Source organism: Felis catus, chromosome B1, assembly GCF_018350175.1.
Source record: "Felis catus isolate Fca126 chromosome B1, F.catus_Fca126_mat1.0, whole genome shotgun sequence".
Classification (NCBI taxonomy): Eukaryota; Metazoa; Chordata; class Mammalia; order Carnivora; family Felidae; genus Felis; species Felis catus.
Genome location: NC_058371.1, coordinates 102219344 through 102238704, shown reverse-complemented (window position 1 = coordinate 102238704; position 19361 = coordinate 102219344). Strand labels below are relative to the sequence as shown.

Below are 19361 nucleotides of genomic sequence, written 5' to 3'. Positions count from 1 at the left end.
TTAAGGTACTTAACAACCTCTCTAAGCTTCCAGTTACTCATATGAAATATGGGAGGGGGTAATAAAAACTTATAGGTTGTACAGATTAAATAATAAAATGCATCTAAAAGTAGAATTTCTGCTTACAAAATGTTAGTTCTTGCTAGTATTATTTATAAAGATAAAATTTGAAGACTAAAATATTGCTATCCACATTCTCTAGTATAATAACCTATAAAATATTTAATGTTATCCAAAACTATGCTTAGAAAAAGTCTATGACTTCAGCTCAGGCCATGATCTCATGATTCCTGAGTTCAGGTCCTGCATTGGGCTCTGTGCTGACAGCTTGGAGCCTAGAGCCTGCTTCAGATTCTTTGTCTGCCTCCCCCACTTGTGCGCGTGCGTGCTCTCTCTCTCTCTCTCTCTCTCTCTCTCAAAAACACTTAAAAAAATAAAAGAAAAAATCTATGGAAATTTATATTTACTTCCAGAAAGGAGGAGGAAAGTACAATATTTTAAAAATTAAAATGAGTTCAGCTTCCCTAGAAACACCATGTACAAAGTTACTCAGATTACACTCCCCATTGAAGGGAAAATAGGTAGATATATTACTAGGGAAAATTATGGTTATAGGCTTAAATTTTTCCCCTCCAAAATCTGGTGTGTTTAAAGCTTTCCATTTATCCCACAAAAAAATTCATTTTTTTAAAATTTGCATCGTAATATTAATAGCTTAAATATATTTATATCTACCACTGTACTAAGTTTGAGCTTCTCTATAAGGCAAGAAGACACCTGATGTTGGATTGAAATTAGTTTCTCCACACATGACACTACCTGGTAATAGTTCATCCTTTAGTTCATATTGGAAAGATAATTCATGAATTCCAAAATGATGTGTAGTTCAGACAAGGGACAAAGGTTAGCTATTTCCATTCTATTAGGTAGCTTGTCCAGTGAACCCAAGGCAGTACTGTGTAGCAGTTAAAAAAGTGGGTTGCAAGGGCAAATTGCCTGGATTTGAGTTGCTAACTACATTATTACAAGCTGTGGAACCTTGGTGACTTAGTCTGCATAATGGAAATGTTAGAATCTACATGGTAAAAGAGATAATACAGGTAAATTACATAGTAGGTGCTCAAATTAGTATAACTATTACACTCTCATTATCATGTATATTTTTATAAAGCAAATCTTGATTAACCAATATTAATAATGCTTAATAATACCATAGGCAAGGATCATAAAACTCATATGTGGCAAGTAAAATTACCATTGTAAATATTACCTTTAAATCTTCAACTGATTCCTTAATCAAAGCCAGTACCCAAAACAAAATTGACCATTAACAAACTCATTATTTTTCCCTCTTGGTCAAGTTACTAACTAATGGAATAGAAGTCCACAGTCCACAAACCTCCAGGAATTATCCAAATTTCTTGGTATGATCCTGTGAATTACTCCTTAAGATAGACATTGTGACTTTTGTAGAGTAGATCACAGATTTTCTCTATCCAGGGTGTTGAAAGCCTAGATGGTAGTTACCTTAAATATTATCTCTTGCAAACAAATCTGAGTTCATTTTTTAAACCTTCATTAAGACTGGGAGAAGGACTGAAATGTGGGTAGTTGGATATATGGGTATGTCCCTCACTCCCAAAAGGCATCAAACCTTTTCTTTTCAGTTGCTTATTTTTCACTAATTCAAATTCAACTAACACCTGTGAAGAACTCCTTCAGGTACTTTTACATTCATTTTCTCATTTAATCCTACAGAGAAGCCAAATTTGACTGTCCATGAGTATTCCATAATATGAATATTAGAAATCTATAAAGTATGATAAGGTAAGACTAATATGAACAAATACAAAGAACTCAGAAGTAGAGAGTAGAATTTGAGAGAGGAAAGGGACCTTGGAAGTCATGTGTTTTTCATATTTTCATACCACTCATTGTGAGACATCCTGATCCATCACCATTGCACAGCCTCTGAATAAACATCTGTGATTCAGAGTCTGTTACTCTTTCCAGACAGCTGGTTTAATCTATTTTTAGACAACTGTAGCAGTTAAAAAACAATTCTGTTGTATTGCATCAAATCTGCTTCCTTATACCTTCTAACCACTAGTCAAAGTTCTGTTCTTTAGAGAAATAGAGACTAGAATTGCTTCTACTTGATGGGTTTTTAAATATTCCCCTTCTATGGGTTTCCCAAGGTTCTTATACCATTTTATTTACATTTCACCTATGCCACATTTCACAGGGCTGTGTGAATGTTCATCTATTTTTCTTTCCTTCCCACCTCAATCTTGAAATTTCACTCCAGGGGAGAGATCCTTGAAGGCATGGACTGTATCTTTGTATCCTTGTTACCAAGGACCATGCATAATAGTGGGAGTCTGTAATGTGCCATCAACCTCATTATGAATAAAGCTTAATGTGAATGTCTCATATTGCCTCCTTTAGAGAAAAATGCCATGTGCCTCCAGTAAAACCAAGCCACCTATAGGTAGCCTTAGTGGTTCGGACTAGGGACCATCATGTGGGCCAAAGACAGTATAACACTACATTGGTGAAAGGAGTTCCCAAGCTGAAGAAGGTAGTTAAAGCAGAGCTGCTACAAGAGACACCAGAGAGAATAGGACCCAAGCACCTACAACCTTGTGTCTGTGGAGTCTTAGAAAAAATTCCCATTTCTTAAAGTCACTTTAGCATATCTGTGTACCTTTAACTTGAACTTTTCATGAGCAGAATTCAATCTCAGCTACCCCTCCAAGTCCTTATGTTCTCCAGAAAAAATCATCTCTAGTTTTGTAACATAACAAAAAAATATTTACACACATAACAAAAATGACCTCAGCACACTATTAATAATTAATGTTAATATAAATAACACTGTAATTGATCAAAGTATTTTTGAAACTCTTCCTCTGTTATACTTTGAGGCAAACTTGAGTCTCTCTACTTTTGAAGTAATTGTTTTGGAGAGGAAACACTCATTTGGATGTAAAACACATAAGGTGCAGCTGGCAACAGCCATGTGTTTTTTTGAAGATGGATATGACTATTTTTGAAAAAAAAGTAGTCACATGGCACTGAGTCTTATTAATAAGGTGAATAATTATCTGAGTTTAATAATGAAAATGAAGCAATTTTTGTATCTTATAAACTTATTATAAAAGTAATTCTTTAGTGATATTCCAAAAATGTTCTGAATTGTGGTAGCACCATTAGAATTAGAGTATCCCAAAAGGTCACCACTTTGAAGAAAATAATTCCCATTTAGCAGATTAAGATCTGGGATTTCTTTAAGTAAGTCATATATTATAATTACACTGCATGAAACAAGAATTCATTAAACTAAAACCAATTGTTATCACTCATGGAATCCACAGTAAAGAGATTTTATCTAAATATAATCAAGGCATTTATATGAAATTTGATTCATCTGTGAAGTTTGATAGCTGATTTAAATCTTTTTTCTCAGAGTTTGTTTTTATACTATCAATTTTGGAGCACCACAGAGTATCATGCTACAGACAGGGAATTCTTCTCCTTATAAAATATGAAATGTACGGCATACTGGAGCCTCTAGGGAGCGTAGCAAAGATCACCTCATATAGAAGCAGAACAGTTTTCAGACACAAGAAGATTGAATTTGACAGTAAATTTGGGAATTTCCCCCACTTCTTCTAAATCATTCAAAAGCAACAAGGAGAACAAGAAACAGAAACACAAACTCCTGTGATACATCCATACTCTTCTTTAGAAATGTCATATGAAAAATCAAATGAGGGTGTGAGGAAATGCCAAAGTCAGACATTCATGGCTGAGAACTTCCCTTGACCTTTTGACACAAAATCTAGAGAAGTTTGGAATAGAAGAGTGAAGGAGAAATTATAAAGGAAATCCATATTTGCTAGATGTATTTTGTGAGGTGGAGAGGGAGAGTCTGCCTTGCAACTGACTAGTCTTGTATTGCTATTTTCTGTTAGGGAAACATAAAGAAAAAATGAACTCACAAATACAATCCTGTGCCCATAGGAAAATTCTATTAGCTGCGAAGGAGGATCTGGAATTCTCTAATACCACTCCAACCTCCTGAAAGCTGCTGATTCAAGAACTTACTTCATTTAAAGCTGAGTACAGGGGCGCCTGGGTGGCGCAGTTGGTTAAGCGTCCGACTTCAGCCAGGTCACGATCTCGCGGTCCGTGAGTTCGAGCCCCGCGTCGGGCTCTGGGCTGATGGCTCGGAGCCTGGAGCCTGTTTCCGATTCTGTGTCTCCCTCTCTCTCTGCCCCTCCCCCGTTCATGCTCTGTCTCTCTCTGTCCCAAAAATAAATAAACGTTGAAAAAAAATTAAAAAAAAAAAAAAAAAAAAAGCTGAGTACAGATTGGGAGTTAAGACGGCAGATACTAGGAGGACTCTATGCTAGCCTCATCCCTTGAATACAGCTAGATAATATATGTCCAATTATTCGAACACCTAAGAAATCAGAGGACTGAGAGAACAAACTCACAACTAGAAGGAGAAAAGAGGCCACATCGTGGAAGGTGGGAGGTGCAGAGACATGATTGGGGTAGAAAAGAATTGCTGGTGCTGTGGAGGGGAGGGAACCTGGATCAGGGAGACAGGAGAGAAAGAGAGAAAAAGAATAGGACACAGGGCACTGCACAAGAAAAAATACTTCCCCAAAACCAATGGGGAAATGGGAACGGGGAAAATGAGAAGAGCTGATTATTGCAAGTTTTTACAAAGAGTGGAGCTCAAAGTCTGAAGTTTCAGAAATCTGCACCATAGCTGGGTGGAGCCTGGTGGGCATAGAGGGGCTCCTGTGCAGGAGAGAAGAGGACCGAGAGTGGACAGCATGGTCTGAGGATCCCCTGCATCACACTGGGAGAGACAGTTCCCCTTCTTGGAATGCATTTGGGAGAGGTGGCACTGCCTCTCAGAGGACAAAAGAGCGGTCAGGCACCAGTGAGCTGCCCCATTCACTAGCATACAAGCAAAGACTCCTGCTGAGGACAGCTAACATGGACACCAGCTTTTTGCTGCACTTTACCATAAACTCCAAGCCCCTGTGCCTTCGTGTAACAGCCCTTTGGGGACAAACTGTCACCAGCCCCAGCGTGGCAAGACCCTCCTCGAGAGGATCAGTGGCATTTGGTCCCCAAAATTTGGAGTTTTGAAACCCAGCCAGTTGAGATAAAATACAGGAGTGGGAAGATGGCTCAGACACAGACAGGGTGAAGGCAAGGGATCTGAGGGATGCCTGGTACACACAAAAGGAAATTGTTCACTCTTCTGTGAGGGTTTCCTGAGAAGTGGCAGGCACAAACTCCCCTCTCTGGTGTCAAGAGAGCAGGTTGGTGCCATTTTTCTCCCCCACATCAGCCCAGACAGGCTACAGTGATCAGCACAGCACCCACAGTGGAGGTTTCAGCTGCTTACACCAATGCCCTCCCTCCTGCACTCTGTAGGTTCTTTTTTTTTACTAGAGCAAGTGTCCCTGAGATTCAGAGCAGTAGGGAGCCCCTCCCCAGAAGATGAGCACAAATCTCCTGCATGCACCAAGTCTACTGACCATACAGTGTTGCAATTTCAGCCCTAGGGCAAAGAGGATCTAGCCTCTTTTAACAAGAAGAATAAAACACACCTAGTTAAAACGCACGACACAGTAGACAAGGTCCAAACAAGTCTCCACTACAGGCAAGGACAAACTCTACAGAGGACTGACCTGAGGGAAACAGCAGCCAAAACACAACAGCAGCATGCACACAGAATATATCAGAAATACTTCCTGAAGCACCAGGCCCTAGACAGCATATGACCTCTTCTTAATATAGCCATTACTTTCAGGAGTAGGAAACATAACAGGCTTTCCTGACGCACAGAAGACAGAGACCTAGAAAAAATGCCAAGACAGAGGAGTTCATCCCAAAAGAAAGAACAAGAAGAGATCACAGCCAGGGATCTATGCCTGTACCTGAATTTAAAACAACAATCATAAAGATACTAGGTTGGCTTGAGAAAAGCATAGAAGACACTAAGGAGTCCCTTACCACAGAAATCAAAGACTTAAAACTGATCAGGCTGAAATTAAAAATGCTAACTGAAATGCAAAACTGACTAGATATGATGACCACAAGGATGGAAGAATCAGAAGAACAAATAGGCTATACAGAAGATAAAATTATGGAAAATAATGACGCTGATAAGAAGAAGGAAAAAAATATTAGGTTACAAATGTAGACTTAGGGAATTCATCAATTCCATAAAGTTTAGTAACATCCATATCATAGGAGTCCCAGAAAAAGAGAGGGGAAAAAGGAGAAGGTTTATTTGTGCAAATTAAACCTGAAAACTTCCCTAATCTGGGGAAGCAAATGGGCATCCAAATCCAGGAGGCACAGAGAACTCCCATCAAAATCAACAAAAGCAGGCCAATACCAAGACATATCATAGTAAAATGTGCCAAATAGATATAAGGAAAGAATCCTGAAAGCAGAGAGGGAAAAGAAATCCCTAGCCTAGAAGGGATGACAAATAAGGATAGCAGAAGGTCTCTTCACAAAAACTTGGTAGGCCAGAAAGGAGTGCCATGATATATTCAATGTGCTGAATGGGGAAAATATACAGCCAAGAATACTTTATCCAGCAAGGTTGTCATTCAGAATAGGGAGATCAAGAGTTTCCCAGACAAACAATAACAAAAGAAGTTAGTGACCACTAAACCAGCCCTGCAAGAAATATTAAAGGGGGACTCTTTGAGTGGGAAAGAAAGGCCAAAAGCAACAAAGACTAGAAAGGAACAAGAAAATCTCCAGAAACACCAACTTTACAGGTAATACAGTGGCACTAACTTCATATCTATCAATAATCATTCTGAATGTAAATGGACTAAATGCTCCAATCAAGAGACACAAGTTATTAGAATGATTAAAAGAAAAAAACCCAAGACCCATCTATATGCCACCTACAAGAGACTTATTTCAGACCTAAAGATACCTGCAGATTGAAAGTGAGGGGATAGAGAAACATTTATCATGCTAATGGATGTCAAACAAAAGCTGGAATAGCCATACTTATTTCAGACAGGCTAGATTTTAGACCAAAGACTGTAACACGAAATGAAGAAGGGCCCTAGGTCTAAATAAAGGGGTCCATCCAACAAGAAGATCTAACAATTATAAATATTTATGTCCTCAACTTGAAAGCACCCAAATATATAAATACACAAACATAAAGAAACTCATTAATAACAATACAATAACAGCAGGGGACTTAACACCCCACTTACAACAATGGACAGATCATCTTAAGTAGAAAATCAACAAGGAAACAATGGCTTTGAATGACACACTGGACTGGATGGACTTAGCAGATATATTCAGACATTTCATCCTAAAGCACAGAACACACATTCAAGTGTACATGGGACATTCTCCAGAAAAGATCACGTACTGGGTCACAAATCAGCCCTCAACAAGTGCAAAAAGACCGAGATCCTACCATGCATGATTTTCAGACACAACACTATGAAACTTGAAGTCAACCACAAGAAAAAATTGGGGAAGACCACAAATATCTGGAGGTTAAAGAACATCCTACTAAAGAATGAATGGGTTAATCAGGAAATTAAAGAAGAAATAAAGAAATACATGGAAGCAAATGAAAATGAAAACACGATAGTTCAAACCTTTGGGATGTAGCAAAGGCAGTCATAAGAGGGAAGTGCATAGCAATACAGGGCTACATCAAGAAGCAAGAAAAGTCTCAAATACACAATGAAACCTTACATCTAAAGGAACAAGATACGAAACAGCAAATAAAGCCTAAAGTCAGCAGAAGAAGGGAAATTATAAAAATGAGAGCAGAAAAAAATGATATAAAAACAACAACAACAACAACACCCAGTAAAACAGGAGCTGGTTCTTTGAAAGTATTAACAAAATCAATAAACCCTTAGCCAGACCTATCAAAATGGAGAGAAAGGACCCAAATAAATAAAATCACGAATGAAAGAGGCGTGATCACAACCAATACCACAAAAATACAATTATAAAAGAATATTATGAACAATTATATGCCAATAAATTGGGCAATCTGGAAGAAATGGATAAATTCCTATAAACATATAAACTACCAAAACTGAAACAGGAAGAAATAGAAAGTTTGAACAAATCCATAACCAATAAAGAAATTGAATCAGTAATCAAAAATCTTCCAAAAAACAAAATACCAGGACCAGATGGTTTCCCAGGGGAATTCTACCAAACATTTAAAGAGGAATTAATATATTTTCTTCTCGAACTGTTCCAAAAAGTAGAAATGGAAGGAAAACTTCCAAACTCATTCTACGAGGTCAGCATTACCTTGATTTTAAAGCCAAAGATACCACTAAAAGGGGAACTACAGGCCAATATCCCTGATGAATATGAATGCAAAAATTCTCAACAAGATCCTAGCAAATTAAATCCAAGAGTACATTAAAAGAATTATTTACCATGATCAAGTGGGATTTATTCCTGGGCTGCAAGGGTGGTTCAATAATCGCAAATCAATCAACATGATACACCACATTAATAAAAGAAAGGATAAGAACCATATGATCTTAATAGATGCAGAAAAAGCATTAATAAAAACCCCAATAAAGCAGGGATAGAGGGAACACACCTCAACATCATAAAGGCCACCTACCAAAGACCCACAGCTAATATCATCCTCAATGGGGAAAAACTGAGAGCTTTTCCTCTAAGGTCAGGAACAAGAGAGGGATGTCCACTCTCACCATTATTATTTAACATAGTACTGGAAGTCCTAGCTTCAGCAACCAGAAAAAAAAAAAAGCAATAAAAATAATCCAAATTGGCAAGGAAGAAAGGCAAACTTTCACTCTTCACAGATGTCATGATATTCTATGTAGGACTCCACCAAAAAATTGCTAGAACTGATACATGAAATCAGTAACATCACAGAATATAAAATCAATGTACAGAAATCTGTTGCAATTCTATACACCAAAAATGAAGCAGCAGAAAGAGAAATCAATGAATCTGTCCCATTCACAATTGCACCAAAACCCATAAGATACCTACAAATAAATGTAACCAAAGAGGTAAAAGATCTGTACTCAGAAAAGTATAGAATACTTAGGAAAGAAATTGAAGATGATAAAAAGAAAAACATTCTAAGCTCACGGATTGAAAGAACAATGTTAAAATGTCTATACTACCCAAAGCAATCTACACACTTTATACAATTCCTATCAAAATACCACCAGCATTCTTCACAGTGCTAGAACAAACAATCCGAAAATTTGTATGGAACCACAAAAAAACCCAAAAGCTAAAGTAATCCTGGGAAAGAAAAGCAAAGCTGGTGACATCACAATTCCAGACTTTGAGCTCTATTATAAACTTGTAGTCATCTAGACAGTATGGAACTGGCACAAAAACAGACACACAGACCAATGGAATGGAATAGAAAACCCAGAAATGGATTCATCAACTATATGGTCAACTAATCTTTAGCAAAGCAGGAATGAATACCCAATGAGCCAATCATGTCTTTAAAATAAGAGCACCAAAGGCCGAGGAAAATATTGTGAGTCAAAAAAGGAAATGATATATAAGCTTGAAAGTCTCAAAAAGAGGAAGAAGAAAATTGTCACAGAAATGAAAGGTAAATTTGAAATAGCACATATGAAGACAAAGAACAATACAGTATGAGAGAAAAGGAGCCAAAGGAGAAATGGATAAAAAATTCAACTGGAATAGAGTAAAAGTGGTTGCTACAGAGGACAGGCAAAGAAGACTCAGCAGGCATCTAATTGGATTCTTTAAAGAAGAGACCCAAATAAAGGAACAGAAAAAAATATTTCAAGATATGATATAAGGATATTATTCAGAAATAAAAGAAGACTGGAATGTATAGATTGAAGAGCCATACTTTGTGCAGGAAGATTCACCTTCAGAAAAACCATACACCATATCTGTGCACCAAAACCATATCTGTGCACATACAGATTCACCTTCAGAAAAACCAACAGCAAGTTATTGGACTTAGAAAATGAATGAAGAAAATGTGGGCATTCAAATCAAAATCTCAGGTCAATAGTATAAGAAAAACAATCTGGCCTCAAACTTTTCCACATCAGCATTTCGTTCTAGGAGCAGTGGAGCAATGTTTACATTAAGAAAATAAAGTCATATCTAAGAATTTTATAGCAAGTCAATATAAATATATAGAAAATAGAAAACAGTTTAGAATATAAAATAACTCAGAACATAGTTCCCATGAACTCTTTCTGAAGAAACTAAAGACAAACTTTAGTCCACAAAGGAAAATGATGGCAAAAAGATCCGTGGCATGTGCCAACTCTGTGGGACTAAAATGAAAACAAATGTGGGTTAAAATCCTGACCAGCACTTTGGCATAAGGATTACTCTGAAGTCGATTAAGAAGCAGAAAACACAGAAAGAGCTCACTCCCCCTCTCCTATCTGCCTAAAAGCAAGACATAAATTTCCCTTTGTGAAGGTCTTCCCTCTCCTTGTTCCAAACCAGAAGGAATTAAAACAACCATCATCACTGGAGACAGAAAGTTGGCACAGGGTCTGCACAGGAAGACCTTAATAAAGCAACCCTAATCTTTCATTGGTTTTCTTGTATACTTACCTTCCCACAATTTAGTACCCTTTAGAGCCCAAACCTGTTTCCTTTGTCTTGTCGCTTCTACTCAAATTTACCCTTTGTTAAGATGGTATGTAAGCTCCCAATTCTAAATACCCCCTTGCGTTACTCATCAGGGAGTTCTCCTGTGTGTATGCATTTTGCTTTTTATAAATACACATGTGTTTTTTTTCCCTCATATTAATCTGTCTTTTGTCAGTTTAATTGACAAAACCTAATGGGTAAAGTTTTTTTCCTCCATCACAGTTGTAATGATTTAACTAATAAATGTTAGGAGAAAGGGGGAAGTGATAAAAGATAAAATAAACACATTGATTCTCTCATATTTTAGAGCTGGAGGATCAAAAGATAAAACTTGAAACTTATAAATCAAGTAACAGAGACAGAAATATATGTAAAGACATAAAGATAAGCACCAAGACAAATAACATAATCATCTCAGCAGAGACTGACAATTCTCTTCCCTGTTTGTTTTTTTTTTTTTTTAGCTTGGCAAATGGCCCCTAGGAATTAAGATATTTCCCAACCTCCCCTGCAGATAAACTGTGCAACTTTAAATAAGTTCCTTATAGGAAAGAGGCATATCTTTCTTTCCTATCACCTTCTAATCTAAATGTATTTTGGAATGCATAAATAATAGCCAGATTTCCAATAACTTTCTTGGACCATGAAGCATGTTAGACTGAAAGCCAGTCATGACACAATTATATGCTATAAAAGCCTTGGTCCCTGAACATTGGTAGGTAGCATACCAGTCCTGGGATGACCACCTCTTGACTTCTTGAATAGGTGAGAGGAATAAATTTCTATATATATACTTTACATAGTGGTTGGTATTTGGTGGTTTTGTGAGGTTTGCACCAAACTTAATATCCTAATCAATACAAACAACAGGAGGACGACTTTATAATGATACTGAATACACAAATGAAGATCTGAACAGTTGGAAAGGTATATCATGTTGTTGAAAAGGAAGCCAGACATTATACAGAATTCAATTTTACTTAATACAATCACAAAAAGAACAGAATATTTTATTGCCTACACAAGCTGACTCTAAAGTTCAAACAGAAATAGAAACAAGAAAGAATAGCCAGGATATTATGTAAGATAAGAGTCCTGAAGTAAGGACATATGTATGTGTGTGTCTGTGTCTGTATATTTTATTTACTTTTGTTATAAACTATAATAATTAAAACAATGTGGTTCTACAACATATGGAAATCCTAGAAACAAATCTAAGTAGATAAAGAAATTTAGTAAGTGATAAAGGTGACATTTCAAGTCAATAAAAAGATATTTATTCAACACATCCAACTATATAATCATCTGGAAAACGAATAAATTTGGATCTCCACCCCACACATTGCATCAAAATATATTCTATATGGATCATATATTTTCATCTGAAAAGTAAAACCATAAAAGTACTAAAGAAAATATGTGTAAAAAATTTCTCAAGTATTCTTACGTGGGGGAAGATCTTCCTAAACAGGTCACAAAATCTAAAAGCGATAGAAAGTTTGTAGAGTTGATGATACAAAAATCATAAAGTTGGGTGAAAATATTAAAAATATATACAACAAACAGAAAAAAATTCTCAACTTGTATCACAGGCAAAGGACTAATTTGAAAAGAATTCTTAATTCTTCAAATATTTCATAAATGAATTCCTCTTTATAACAAAAAACCCATAAAGAAAAGTAAACATGTGGAATACTAAATATAAAAAGATGGTCAAGTTCATTCATTACAAAGAATGCCAAGTAAGACTACACTGTGATACCATATTCACCCATCTATTTGACAAAGATAAAAAACCTTTGGTAACACGCTGTTAGTGCATGAAGGAGGAAATGGGCTCTTTCACACATTTATCGTTAAGACTATAAATTGGTACAAGTTCCATCAAAATCAGTTTGATAATAGCTAAAATATTAAAATGCCTATATACACTTTAACCAGACAATTCTATACGGTTGTGCATGTTTCAAATGTCATATATACGAGGTTACTTACTGCAGTGTTGCTTATAATAGCTAAATATTGGTAATATCCTCTATTTCAATCGATAGAAGACTGATATATTAAATGTAAATATAACCATGTAAATGGAATATAATGTAGCCATTAAAAAGTAAGACTTTCATAATCAGTGTGCCAAACAATTTGCAGTATTTGCTGCTTCCAAGACGAGTGTACAAAGAGCACTGTACCCATTAAGTGATATAACCATACATTATAAATTCCTGGATCTTCATTCTTGTGATCTTGTGATCTCTAGATTTCATCAGAAATCTACAGATTTGATAGTCAAAATGATCAACCAGATGGAAAAGAAAAGCTACAACATCTAAGTTGGAAAATAGTGTTCAAATGTCACATCTAATGTCAAAATGCAAAAGATATTTTAAAGTAGCACTAATGGAACAGTATAGACTAAGAATCCATTGGAAAAATGGATTACCTAGAGAAATGTATCAGGTTTCCATACTGTGAAAGCATAATCTTCCTAATATACCATATCTCCCACTGCTTCTCCAGCTCAAGGTATTTGAGGATGTTCTTTGGAAGGTGTGGCAACACTTTGCTTTTAATATCACTCTTCTTCCTCAACCAAAAAAATGAAGGATGTGGAACTCTGATTTCTAAAGTCCCCTCCTACTAACATACTATTTTTTCCCTGTTCTGTTCTATCCTCATAGTATATCCGAAGAATATAATTCTACTCACCACACACACACACACACACACACACACACACACACACAAGGAATTACATACGGATAAAAAGATATGTCTACTGAATGCTTACCTGATAACGTGTTGGCTGGTTGAGAATGCTGTTAAAACTGTGTGATTCAAAAACTCTTGAGTTAGACTGAGTGAAGAGGTTTAACTAGGAAAAAATACAATTAACCTAGTAAATTAGAATACATTCATTTGTAAGTCAAAAATATAATCTACTATATTCTCATTGATAACATTTCTGGAGTCAACATTTCCAAGGAAAACTTTGTGGAAGTGGAGTTTTATCAGTGATTTAATAGATTTTCAAAGGTAAAAATGAATGCAACAACATAACTCACATTTATCAAAATGTTTATAATGTGCACTGCAACAGAACTGCTTAACTGAAAACATTTTTAAAAGTTGGCTCATACTAAATGTAATTGTCCCTGAGGACTTGTGTGCTTAATCAAAATGTATTCACAGCATCTAGAAGGTAAGGATGCATAGAAGGAACTGTCTGCTCCTGAGCCTGTATTCCTCTCCTACACTCGGACAGGAACACACTACAAGTTCAAATGGTATCATTTGTTATTTTGTAACCCTGAAATATGAGCCAAAATAACATGTCTTTCTAGGTATCTTGGCCTTATACTGAGCGAGATTCATAACTTTCAAGATAATTGGGCTTAAAGAAAATTTTTTTCTTGCTCTCTGAGTTTAACTTTAGAGTGGGTAGAAAGAGACAGTAAGAGAAGCACACTGTTACTAGCTACTTTTTATGTATGTGAGCAGGGCCTGCCTCTTACTTTTGGGCAAGCTGCTACCAATACAGTATGATTCAAAGGCAGGACCACCTATGCGAAAATATGTATTCACCCCACCACCTGACTTCCATGATCATTACTCAGGATCCTATGTGTGGGATGCTAAGAGGAAGTGGCACAATCTTGCCAACAGACAACCTTAGCTAATAAAATTAATTCTTCTATTTGCCACTAGAGGTCAGTATCTGATTGTTGACTGAGGTTAGTTTTACAGGTTAGCGCGAAAGATTTCTTGAGGCTCCTTCCTCTCTTCTAAAAAGAGAAAAACAGAGACATATAATTTCTCCAAATTTTTACCAAATTCAGTATGCATAGAGTATTTATTAATATTTATAATACAAATAATATTAAAGAGATTTAAACATCTCCATGCACAATTTAAAAAATAAAATTAAAATGGCAGTTTTTAACCAGATATGGGGAGATTGGGAAGCCATGGCTCATGGCTTCTGAGAGATCAGTGCTCAACTTTTTTTCTATTTCCAGCCACCTCTCTGAAAAAAGCTGTTCTTCCTGCCAATGGTGTAATAAAGGCAGAAGAGGACACCATAAATAGAGCACTTCTGCTCCCCTCACATGCATTTGAGCAAGCTGCATTTCCTTTACAGAGGTATAGGTAGCCACAAGACAGACATCTGAATGTGCTCTTCTTCTCCTGACAGTATTTCTCCCCTTCATTATGATACTCTTAAGAATGGAGTCCGTGAAATCAGTTGCCTACAGAAAGAAAACTTTAAGGTGTGAGTGCAAGAGCTGTGAGTTCCCACTCTCTCCAGAGGCTTCCGGTTTTGAATAGTAAAGCTTCAGTTAATAAATCCCCAGAGGGGCGCCTGGGTGGGGCAGTCGGTTAAGCGTCTGACTTCAGCCAGGTCACGATCTCGCCGTCCGTGAGTTCGAGCCCCCGTGTCGGGCTCTGGGCTGATGGCTCAGAGCCTGGAGCCTGTTTCCGATTCTGTGTCTCCCTCTCTCTCTGCCCCTCCCCCATTTATGCTCTGTCTCTCTCTGTCCCATAAATAAAAACTGTTGAAAAAAATAATAGTAAAAAAATAAATCCCCAGAGAAACAAAGCACCTTCAAAACAAAGTCAATTTCAGTAGTGGTGGGAGTTGCCCAGGATGGCAATTAGAGCCTGGCCCATTTAAGAGACTAGCCACCCTGTTTCTGAAGGAGCAGCCCATGGGGAGGAAATGGGCCAGTAACCAAGCCATAGCAGTAGGTGCTGCGTATAAGGCAGCCATGTGCAGTAGAAAGGGCGAGGCATCTGATGCTGGAAAACTTGGATTTCACACCTACTCCACACAGGCCAGCTAGCTCCCCTGACCTTGTATAAGTACGCTACTTTAATGGTTTCAGTTGTCTTATCTATAAAATGGGAATAATAATAATACCTACCTCACAGTGTTGCATGAGGTTCAAATGTACAGCAAAGCACTTTGTAAACTGTGAATGAGGAAGGGCACTGATATTTGTTGAGGCTGGAACTTTGTACATCTCATATCATCCTTACATTAATCCTACCAAGTTTTCTCTCTTTCAGATGAGACAACTAAGGCTCAGAGTGATGAAATGACTTATCCATGTTACTTGAAAATAAGCCATAAGCACCAGAATACAAATCCTGGTCTGACATGGAGGCTCTATTCTTTACATTGTACTCCTTCTCGCTGTGTACGTATGAGGTACTATTTGAAATCATAGGATGACACAGCCAAATCAATGCCTTGGAACATAATAGCCTTAAGAGCCCATGTCCAAGTCAAATTTAAAAAGGTTTAAAAGGCCACCTTCCTAAGGAATAAGATGCCAGGGTACTACAAATCTTGGAAATACACATTTTTTTTAAAGAAAGAAATTAAATTGCAATAATCTAGTCTTTTTTCTCAACTTCAACTGACAAAACTTATCCACCTCTGCTCAGAAAGGTCTGTACTTTACGGAGTAACATTGCTATCTTGTGGTCTCCCAAGGTATGACAAGAACAGATCATTTTCACAACTTTAGGCAAAAATTAGTTACTAGTATAAGCAACTCCACACATTTATTCCTATTATGTCTTGCTCCCTTATTATCTGAGGTCTGCTCATCCCCTCCTGTGTCCTATACCAATTCTATCTCTGCAAATTAAATTCATGATAATGAAGTATTGTCATAAAACTCATCTTTGTTAAAATCAAAGTATGACTCAAACTAAAATCAAAGTATGACTTACCCAGGAAAACTTTGGGACAAACCATTCTTGATTATTTATAAAAATGGTATTTATGAAATATCAAATGGAATATTTGAGGATGCTCTTAGGCCTGTGTTGATTTTATGATATTAAAGAAAAAGGTTACTTAGCTCGATAAAGAGTTTCTACAAATAAGAAGAATATGGTGGTGGTAAACTATATATGCAGCCAAGAGGAAAATGTGAAATTAAAATTCTTTAACTTCAAAATAACAATTGAGAAGGATGGAACACAAAAATACAAAGTGTTTTCTAACAATAACTTTCCTGTTTAATTTTAACAAGTTAAAAAAGTGTTTTTGTTTGTTTTTAATCTGGCACTTTGCACGAAATTCTGACCAGAAGTAACGCATAGACTAAGTGACTTCTTGAAACATTGTGAAGATATTAAGTGTTAGTCTATGAAAGACTATGGAATGGATAGTAACTTTCAACATCTTCTAAGTTCATACATAAAAATTACCGAACAAACATCAAAAGACAAGGAGAAAGACAAAACATTTATTGCAATGTCTTGGTAAGTTTTTGATACGTACCCTGGACTTGGAGTTACCCATTCCCATTTCTATATCCTTCTGTAGCCGGCTCCTTCTGCATTTGGAGAAGTTAATGATCCTCATGACAAAATAAACAAATGACTTTGGACTAGGAACTAGACTGAAGGGTGGAGGTAATGTTTTTCCATCATCAAAATAAGATAACCAAAGTTTTGAACGGGCAAACTTCCATTCTACGTCACTGTCATCCTGTATCACAAAAATAGAAAAGAAACAATGTCTCATTTTAAAAACTGAATATTCTAGTAATTGATTCCAGTAGGATCATACAATGAACCTAAATTATGCTTTTGAAATAGATAAGTCACTTATATACATTTATCTGCATATAACTTCTATTGGCCTATATGATATTCTTAGTATTGTTTTCATGATACTCATCTTTTTAATTTTTCTCTTCCATATGCCTGTAACACCTGAAATTTAACCAGAGTGTCCCACCCCCCAGCCAAAAACAAAGCAAAAATGCAAGAAAAATTCAGGGTCAAGGAAGGATGAAAACATTAACTCCTCCCTTCTTCCCCACTCTGCCAATTCCTCATAATCAATGGTACTTCATCAGTCTTTACCCACCCCCCCCCCTCCCTCCTCATCTAGACCCATCCAAGGCAGGCTATAGATACACCATATTATACTTTAGAGCAAAGGGAAAAGAATAGCACTCAGACGAATTGCACTTTGGATGTCGTGTCTGCCATCTGTCCTCAAATGTCACATAAGGCCCCGGGTGGACTATTCTTGTCTTGTATCTCCTTTTATCCTCAGTAACAGCCCAGAGTGATGGAGAGAAAAATGAAGAGAAGGAAGTTCAAAGGTGGAAGAAGTTGGCTTGTTCATTTCACCCTGCCATTACCACACTCAAGCAGTTATTCAGAGTGCCACAGTTTTCATTTTTGGGGGACCTAACTTCTGCTTTGAGAATCTATGTGTTTTCTAAAACACACACAGAGACTCGGAGGTTTAACAAATAGCAAAATACTAAAGAGATACTGAATACGAACCGGAAGGTCGTAGGAAAACATACATACAATGATGAAGGAAGGCACCAAAGCAAGAGCAATCCAAAACATGAAGTAAAATGACTTCTAGAATACTAAAAATTCTGGCTGGATACAGGACATCACTGATGTTTACCAGACATCTAGTAATTCCTCTACTAGGATCTTTCAGATGGTTGGCCAGCTAACCTAGGAAAGAATAATTTCCCTATAGTCAGTACCTCTTCTAGCCATTAACTTCAAAACTTCTGAAATATACTCTAAGAGGAGGCAGCATGATGACAAATTCATGGGGACCCCTGCTGTGCTCCTAGAAGACATTAGAGCCTGTGAGACTATCTTTCCAGGAGGGAAACACAGGGAAATGTCCAGGCCCCTTCTGCTTAGGTATAAGCCTCTTTACTGACATGAACTGGACATCCACCAAAGGGCACAAAAACAGATGGAGGATATTATTAGGGTGAGATGGCAAGAATAGATACCATGGACAGAAAGCAGGTTTACCTCAATTTCTTGATATGAGCTATTAATCATAGCAATTAACATGTTGAGTAAAACGACCACCATAGTTACATTGTATATTCCATACAGAACGTAGCCAATATTCTCTATGAATTTGTGATCGTATTTGAGCACAACAGAAGTGACTTCAGACAACCCAAATATTGACCAAAATAGTGTCTTGAAACTTTCTTCTACACTGTTGAAAGAATAAGGTACACAGTAAATAAATTAACAGTTTTCAGTATTAAAATCAAAAGAAAAACAAGTTAGGGTTTGAATACTGTAAAGATGTAAAATGCCATCATTAAATATCATCACAACAAACTCTGAGTATAATTATTTTATTATAGTATTTAACAGAAATTGTTCCTTCAGGGGTTTATGATTAGATGTTGCCAATGCCTACCTTTTCTGTAAATTATCTTCAAGTGAAAAATCCCTGAACTCAGCAGAGGAAAGGTAAAGTCATGCCACAATACCCATTCCTTTCTCCTAAAGGATGGAAATTGGGGGTTTGATTTTATAGGTCATTTAGACCTTTAAATCAGGTTTTCTGGAGTAGAACAAGGTCAGGATTAAGATGATACACTCACTTCAAAAAAAATATGTACAAACATATTCCCTGCACTGTAGTAGTAGGGAAGAATGAAAACAACCTAAATATCTATCAGTAGGGGAGTTGGTAAATAATTCCATCTATATGATGGATTCCTATGTAGCCACTGGGAAAATGAGACACATCTATCTTCATGTGTTTATATAAAATGGTATCTAAGAAGTACTGAAAAATAAGATACAGCAAGTATGAAATAGTCTACAAGTTGACTAAAAAGGAGTTT

General features: G+C 36.7%; 1 protein-coding gene across 5 annotated transcripts in view; it reads right to left on the bottom strand.

Moving 5' to 3' along the window:
- TRPC3 (transient receptor potential cation channel subfamily C member 3) overlaps window positions 1-19361 on the bottom strand; it is a 72730-nt gene that overhangs the window by 10023 nt on the left and 43346 nt on the right. For 2 of the 5 annotated variants that reach the window (XM_045055913.1, XM_023252836.2), the window contains exons 8-11: window positions 18523-18718; window positions 17000-17209; window positions 15627-15674; window positions 13493-13576 (exon numbers count right to left, since the gene is read on the bottom strand). In XM_045055913.1, coding sequence (XP_044911848.1) covers window positions 13493-13576; window positions 15627-15674; window positions 17000-17209; window positions 18523-18718 — 538 coding nt within the window. The remainder of the gene's footprint in view (window positions 1-13492; window positions 13577-15626; window positions 15675-16999; window positions 17210-18522; window positions 18719-19361) is intronic. The other 3 variants (XM_045055914.1, XM_023252837.2, XM_023252838.2) reach the window with 2 other exon arrangements.